Below are 7,925 nucleotides of genomic sequence, written 5' to 3' on the forward strand. Positions count from 1 at the left end.
CCCCTGAGCCTCCTTTTCTCCAGGCTGAGCCCCCCCAGCTCCCTCAGCTGCTCCATTTAACTTTCCCCACTCCCTCTCCTTGCACAGGAACAGGCTGGGAGGAACTTTGCAAACCAGGACACACAACCCCAGACTGAACATGGAGCGGATTTCAGACGTGCCACATCTGTTCCCATCATCTCCTGGCACCCCACACTCCTGGATCCAAGAGCTGTCTCTGCTCTCACCGTGGAAATTCAGTGCCATGTGTGAGCTGGGTGACTCTCCAGATGTGCAGCACGGCTGCAATTATGCCAAAATGATTACAAGCACTTAAACAAAATGAAGACATTTTTCTCCCTGTTCACTCTGCCCTGCAGAGTTAAAAACTCCATTTACATATGAAAATTCCAGTAAAGACCACGGAGCTGTCAGGTCTTGGATACTTCTTTCCCTCTTCTTCTAAGGTTTTTTTTTTCCCCTTTTTTTCTTTTTTTTTTTTTCCTTTTTTTTCCCCCTGCCTGAAATATAATTAGGGGCTTTGATTAATCCTGCTCTTTTGTCATTTGGAAATTGCTCATTAAAGCTGAGGGCTTTCCTGAGAGCAGTGGCTCTGTGAACAATTAGAATGTGTTTAAGCATTAAATCATGGCCTTTCAGTACTTGGGGAAGGTGTGGAGGGAGAAACAGAGAACAGCAAAGCCCCCAGACCTTGCTTTTGTTTTTCTGCAGTGAAAAATGGGATCAGCTCCAAGGATTCCTTCACCACTGGGGATCCAGGTGAACAGGGAACAAAGGGATGTGAAATGTTTCCACCAGGAACAGCAGCCACGAGGCCACTGGTTTTCCCTCCACCACCAACCTGGCCTGGAATGTTCCCAGGGCTGGGGCAGCCTCAGCTTCTCTGGGCATCCACACCAGCTCACCAGGAGCCCAGCACGCTCCAAAACTCCTCCCAAGTCCATGGATCACCTTTTCCATAAGGACACAGAGCTGATTTTCAAACAGCATCACCCAGTTCTGACTGTTTTCAAGCAGTGCTGGGTGTTGTTAAACAGCCTGCCTTGCAAGGAATTTTACAGCACAGCGTTCCTGTGGGGAGTTTCCACCTTAAATAACCCATAAATAATGCTGAGTGGATGTTTATAAGCTCAGGATGGGCAAAACAGTTCTGGCAAAATAATCACGAATTTCAAATTGGGCTGGGGATGGTTTGTTTTGGGGTTTTTTTTCCATTCCTTTGGAAGGGTGAAAAGTAATCAGCTTTGCTTCATTTGCTTTCCATTTCATGCCTCTTCACTTCTGGCCCATAAGAGAAAGAGGAGTTACTAAAAAGCATGAGGAAATCTCCCACTTTGGAGCTCCCAGCCTGGAAACTCCTTCCTGTGCCCTTCATCCAAACCCCCATGTGCTCCTGAGGTCACCCCTCACCTCTCCAGCACGAGAGGCCAAGCCCAGTTCCACAGAACACCTGGAGCTGTTCTCCCCACACCCCAAACCAGTCCCTGCAGCCCAGAGCAGGCTGGAGGAATCGTTTCTTTCCAGCTCTGCTTCCATCCCCCAGTTTTTGCTCCTTCTCCCTGCTCTGACTCGTCAGATCCCGCTTCTGCAGAGCAGATTTTTACTCCAGCTCGTAACAACTCCCTTCTTCCACCTACTCCAGGCACAAACAAGGGGTGCACCTGCCAAAGCCTCCTTCTTCTTCCCCCTCTCCCCACCAGCAGTGCCAGGTCTGTCACTTCCCAGCTCGTTCCAGAGCTAAAAACACCCGGGGATCTCTCCAACCACCACAGCTGAGGCCACCACTCTGTTTTACTGCCTCCCTCCTTCCTTTGCCTCCTTTGAGGAGCTGGAGCGTGTCCAGAGCTGGGAATGGAGCTGGGGAAGGGGCTGGAGCACCAAGAGCACAAGGAGCTGGGGGGGCTCAGCCTGGAGAAGAGGAGGCTCAAGGGGGATCTCATGCTGGAGGAGTTTTAAGGTCCCTCTCAGCCCAAACCACTCTGTCAGTCTGTGAAGTGGCATCTTCTGCTCACCAGAGACAGAACTATTTGATTTCAGTGTGGAGCAAGAAATATTATACACAATACAGCCTGGACAGTAAAGGAATGTTTTCTGGGAATCTCCCTTGATTTTCTTGAAAGAAAAAAAAGTAAAGACTTTCTTCTCTCTTCACGAAAGTCCCACAAAAAAGCAGCCACTCGTGACAGATCCCACAGCCCTTTTCTGCTGCTGTCTTAGCTGTGTTCATGTTACCTATGCACCCTGGCTCTTTCTCCAGCCTCCAGAATTCCCCATTTTCCCTACATGCCTCTTAAATGTGTTTTGGTCGTGGCAGAACCTCGGGATGACTCCCAGAGAGAGGCTCCCACAGCGCCTCGAGCCTCTCCCACTCGGTCCAGCTTTGCTTTAACCTGATTAGAGCACAGGGAAGGTGCCAGTGTTTGCTGAGTGAGCCAGGCCAGGCGTGCCCAGGCGTGCCCAGGCGTGCCCAGGTGTGCCCAGGTGTGCCCAGGTGTGCCCAGGTGCCCACCCTCACCTGTGTACTCGATGACAAAGCCGGTGTTGCTGACGGAGGCGTCGCTGCGGAACGCCAGGAACAGGCTGTTGCTGCTGCTCTCGATCCTCTCGGGGAGCTGGGAGCCATAAAAGCTCCCAATCAGGGGGCTCAGGGAGTCAGGGCCATCGTAGATGTGAAGGAAATCATAGCCAGGCTCCAGGCTGAAGCTGCAAAACCAAAGGAGTGCTTGGAGCAGGAGAACTCCTGATGGGCTGGACATTCCTGACTCCATCCCACAGATGCAGGTGCTGCACCACAGTTAAATTTAAATAAGCCCTCTCAGCAAGGTATTTCAGAATTAAAACTACTCAGCGTGTTTCCTCCCAGGGTTTTTTTTGTGACCAAAACAATATTTGGCAGAATTATGTTCTGTTAAAGCAGCTGATCTGAGGGGATGCTTCTGGCACACAAACACTGTGCAAAAACTGTGCATGTCAAAGAGGAGCTGCAGCTGAGATATGATGTTAATCTGATGTTCCCAGATTAATGCCTGGGATATAATATCCTGGTTGCCCAGGATATGGGACCATCCCACCAGGTTTGGTTTGGCTCCTTCACAGTGATTTGCAGTCCCTGGTGCCCCCTCCCTGTGCCCAGGGACAGCCCCAGAGGGTGTCCAACCCCTTGGGTACTCACATGTTGAACACCAGGGCAATGACATAGTCTGGAGACACCGTGAGCTTCCAGTCACACTCCTTGCCAGGGGGGTAGGGCTCGGGGTACTGGGGGGACAGGATCACCCCTGAGGGGCCCGTCAGGATCCCTCCACAGGGAGCTGCAAACACAAAGAACAGGCAAAGGGGGCAGGGGTTGTGTCACAGAGACTGAAAAACCAGCAGGTGAGGTGCAGGGAAGGCAAAGCAGGGAGCTGTGGGTAGGTGAGGTGTCAGGGAGGCAGCTGACACTGAGATATCCTGGAATATCCTGAGCTGGAAGGGACCCACGGGAGTGTTGGAGTCCCAGTCCTGTGTTACAGGAGGTTGTGGTGGCTCTCCCAGAGGTCATCCCAGAGGTGACACACACACAGAGAGAGCCAGGGATGCCACCACAACCCTCCTGAGATCTGTAAGTGAGCAACCAGAGGGACAGAGAGTTATTTTATGCTTTTCTGTTGCATTCCTTCAGGCAGCTCCCAGCCCCAGTCTGTTGCTAACCAAGTGCAAACATGTTGTCTGGGCCTGATGGCTCATTCGTGTTTATTCCAGTTACCAACACATTAAATGGCAAGCTGATTGAAAAATCAATTATTACTTTTTTAAGGCTGGAAGTGCCTGCTTGTGTTTCCACCGTGGCAAACAGGAGTGATTTTCTGCTGTCAGCCTTTCTGCAGCCTCCTCAGGAGGGTCGATGCTCTGAGATTCCCCTGGTGCTCAGATCAATCCTCCCAGATTTGGGATGGGGGGAGAGGGAGGGGAGGACAGTCTGTGTTAAACTCGGGGGTCTGACACCAGCCTAAGGCAACAAAGGGGTGGGAAATGAGCTGGGATGGGGCAAAAGTGGTTGAACAAATCCAGGGAGGGATGTTCCACGAAGGAGTGAGCACGTGTGGGCTTTGGTATTTTTCTATTTTTATCCTGTGGGCTTTCCTAAAGCCTGTAAACACACAAGAATCTCCAGACATAGGGTAAAACACAGTGGGGCTGGTCTAAAAAGGTCACAGTGGAGATTAAACCAGAGACTTTCCCCCAAGGCCCCAAGTCCAGCCACAGGAGGGCTGTTATCCCTCTGGGATAGACAAGGAAATCACAGCACAGACACGAAAGAATTTGGTTGAGGGTCACCCACAAACACCTTGGAAGAACCACAAGCACCTGTTCTGTGTCCATTCACCTTCATCTGAACCCCAAGGGTGCTTTCCCCTTCCACTCAGGGGAAAATCCAGAAGAAACCAAAGTGTGAGGACTCAGTGTTTGAAAAGCCCGAGGGAGACGATTCCTTTGAAAATCCCACCCCCTGCTCTCCAAAGGATTTAAAGCAGCAAATGATCTCAGCCACTGCTGTTTGGAGCTGGCCAGGATACAAACTTCAAATACCCCAAAGCTCCTGGGGCTGTCTCTCAGCCGAGGTTCCTGCTCAGCCCACGTCGTTCGTTCAGGGACCGAGGAAGTCGTGCAAAGATGTGAAAATCCATTTGAAATGCTAAATATGTAAAATCCAAGCTTTCAATTTAACACCCTTCCCCAGCTCAAGCTCCAACCAGGCAGCCTGTCCCCCCCAGTTCCTGTGAAACTGCTATTTGGCCACTGATTGTTCCTCCAAACCCTTTGTCAGTGGAGAAGGGAAGGAGCAGGATGTTGTTTGCAGCTTCTTCAGGGAGTTTATGACTCCAGGTCAAACAGGAGGTGACCTGTGGGAACTCATCTCACTCCAAGATAAAGGCACTGGCTGCTTTTCTCTGCAAAGGACTCAGAGTTCAGCTCCTGGTGGGAAAACTCCACGGGAAAATGAAGAGATGGGCACGACATCCAACACCATGATTTAGTTACAGCCCTGGGAAGATTAAAAGAACTGTCTCTGGGAGGCTGAGGAGGTGCCACACTCAATCCAGAGTCATTCAGAACCCAAGTCCTCCTGCAGCACAGACCCTGGGCATGAAGTGTGATGTTAGAAAGTGAATTAATTGGTTTTTCTTGCTTGGGGTAACAGTGCCCAAGCAGCAATGAAGATTACAGGTAAAGTCATTTGTGGTTGGCATTTAATTGGCCAGCAAATTTGGTGTTTATTGCTCTGGAGTGCTTGGCATGACTGGGTTTTGGATGTGTTAAAAAGAATCCCTTTTAGGAGCTTCTTTTATTCCTTTATGAGCCCAAAGAAAATGTCAGAAAGCCCTTTCTCGTGGCAGAGTTTGCTGTCTCCTCATGCAGAAATGATTCACCCACGGCCCCAATCCTCTCCACCAACCTGAGTTTTAAAGGAGCCTCTAATTTGGCCTTGTCAGGTTAAATATCAAACCTTCCACTGCACCGTGTCCTGGGAGCTCCCAGCATGAACTAGATCCTCCTTGTCCCAGACACTCCAGGGATCAACCCAAAACAGTTCTGTGGGACAGGCACACCTGGAAATGCACCTCTTGGGACCAGGTGGGACCTCCAGGTCCAGGAGCCTGGGAAGGGGAAGGGGCAGGGAGGTCGGTGGGGGGTGGCTGAGTGTCCTTACCTGTGCAGGAGGGAGGGTCTGGCTGCCAGAAAAACCTGTTCTCCACCTGCACACAGGTGATTTGGGCCTCCCCTTGCAGGGCATAGCCCGGGTTGCACTGGAAGGTGATGGAATCTCCTGCCTCCTTGCTGTCCCCGCTCCGGCTCCCGTTCTGGGGAATTCCCGGGTCGTTGCAGGACGTGGCAGTGGAAACTGAGGAGTAAATCAATATATATTACACACCTTTATCTGCTGCAAGGCTTAGAGCACATAAATATATCTCTATTTATTTCCTACAGCAGCTGGACCCAGTCTCTGCCCTCACACACACACCCAAGCCATGACTTGTCCTCCATCCCTCCTCCTCCTCCTCCTCCTCCTCCTCCTCCTCCAGTATCCCACAGAGTTTCCCCACACGCAAAAACTGGCTTTTCCTTTGCTCTGAGCATCTGCCACTGTAGCTGGAAGAGGCTCTGGGGAGCAGCAAGTTCTGCACCGCACAGAGGGCAGGTTTGCTGTTCTCTCAGTGATCCACACACCCACTGATCTCCCGTGGCAGTTCTGTAGGATTCTGTGTCAGGCACGGGCTGCAAAAGCAACTCATCCACCAGCACTTCTCACTTCCCCTGAGTGGTGAGGAAATGCAGCCTCAAAACCTGTGAAGCATCAAGCCTGACCTTTCAGGAAGGCACGTGCTTCCCTCCCAGACTTGCTGCTGCATCTCTTTGAGGTCTGAGATGTCCCCCCTGGGCTCCTTCCCAGCTGGGGACAGGCAGCACAACTTCACTGCTCCCTGAGCTCAGCACCTCAGCTGCTGCCCAGCAGGGCAAAGTCCTGGAGTAAAGAAGTTTTGCAAGCTTCTATACCTCATTAAAGTTCATAAGATCCCAAAAACTGTTCACTCCTGGGCTTAGGGCTGGCTACTTAGTCACACCTGGTGAACAAAGGCTTTGAGCAGGAGCGGTCAATAAAGCCCAGCTCCAGATCAGGCAGCAGAGCAGAGCTTATTTCCTGCTAAGTTGATGAGAGTCCATTACACCCAGGCAGTTTAGAGAAAGCTGCTCTCAAAAGAGCCAGAGGAAATCCCCTCTCTTTCTGTGCAGCTGAAGATAAGCAAGTTCACAGCCCAGGCTGGTCCTGCCCAGCAGGATGAGACACAAGCCTGGCAAAATAAAAAAAAAAGGGGATGGCCCAGCTGTGCTGGGTGACACAGAGCTCTCCCTCTGCTTTGGTCATCCCAGAAGGCCTAAAATCCAGGAGAAATTCTCCCCAAATTGCTGTCTGGCTCCCCCAGCCATGCAAGGCAGACTGGACAGAAATCTATGGAGAAAAACTTGGGAGAGGCAGGATAATGCTTGGATGTGCCTGAGTGCCAGGAAGGTCAGACCATCAGTCACCAAACCCACCTCCCTGTTTAATACCAGCTCCAAAATCAGCACCTGCAGGTTGGTTACTGGACAAGGTACAATGTGGAACCCCCTGTGAAGGCTGGAATGTGTCACCCCAATATAATTGGAATTAATGTGTTTGCAGGGCTGAGCTCAGGCAGAGCCAGACTGCAGCACCCCCCCCAGCCAACAGAGCTGTTGGTGACCTGCCTCTCATCTCAGGGGAGCCAATTTGGGGGCTTTTAACCAGGCTTGGTTTTCAGAGCCCACTGCCCAGCAGCTCTCAGAGCAGCAGGGGTGGCAGCCAGAGCTCTGGGGCAACGGGGTGGAAAAGAGCTGTAATTCCTTCTTGTGTCTTCCACCCCTGCCAAGTCAGCACTGTGGAGGTGACTGGAGCAGGGGGGAGCAAGGCATCACCTGCCAGGACAAAATACTGCAGTTTGAACTCGATTTGCAGAGTCTGCACTCCACTGGCAAAGCTGGAGGACACACAGTGCCTGTCACTGCTCACTGCAATGTCACCCCCAGCACGACTCTGGGGGGACCTGAAACCTCTGCTCAGCAAAGCTGGGGCTGGATATGATGAGGGAATCACAGAATCCCAGAATAGGCTGAGCTGGGAGGGACCCCCAAGGAGCATCCAGTCCAACCCTCAGCCCTGCACAGGCCCATTTCTCCTCCTGCCAGCCCAGAGCTTCACTCCCTGCCAGTGCTGATCAAGGTGCAGGAGGCTGGGTGGCTCAGACATGGGGATTTCCAGCCCTCCACAACCTCCCTCTGTACCAGGGGGGCTTCTCCAGCTCAGAGCCTCTCAGGTGCCCCCTCACAGGGTAAAAGGGCTGGAGGATGATCACAGAAGCACAGAA

General features: G+C 51.9%; 1 protein-coding gene across 1 annotated transcript in view; it reads right to left on the reverse strand.

Annotated features, from left to right (window-relative positions):
- Positions 1-7,925, reverse strand: part of LOC103754072 (CUB and sushi domain-containing protein 1) — a 251,808-nt gene that overhangs the window by 67,902 nt on the left and 175,981 nt on the right. Inside the window, exons 29-31 of the mRNA XM_029963058.1 lie at positions 5,693-5,884; positions 3,173-3,311; positions 2,516-2,703 (exon numbers count right to left, since the gene is read on the reverse strand). Coding sequence (XP_029818918.1) covers positions 2,516-2,703; positions 3,173-3,311; positions 5,693-5,884 — 519 coding nt within the window. The remainder of the gene's footprint in view (positions 1-2,515; positions 2,704-3,172; positions 3,312-5,692; positions 5,885-7,925) is intronic.

This window comes from Manacus vitellinus, unplaced genomic scaffold (assembly GCF_001715985.3).
Source record: "Manacus vitellinus isolate BGI_N305 unplaced genomic scaffold, ASM171598v3 scaffold_52_pilon, whole genome shotgun sequence".
Classification (NCBI taxonomy): Eukaryota; Metazoa; Chordata; class Aves; order Passeriformes; family Pipridae; genus Manacus; species Manacus vitellinus.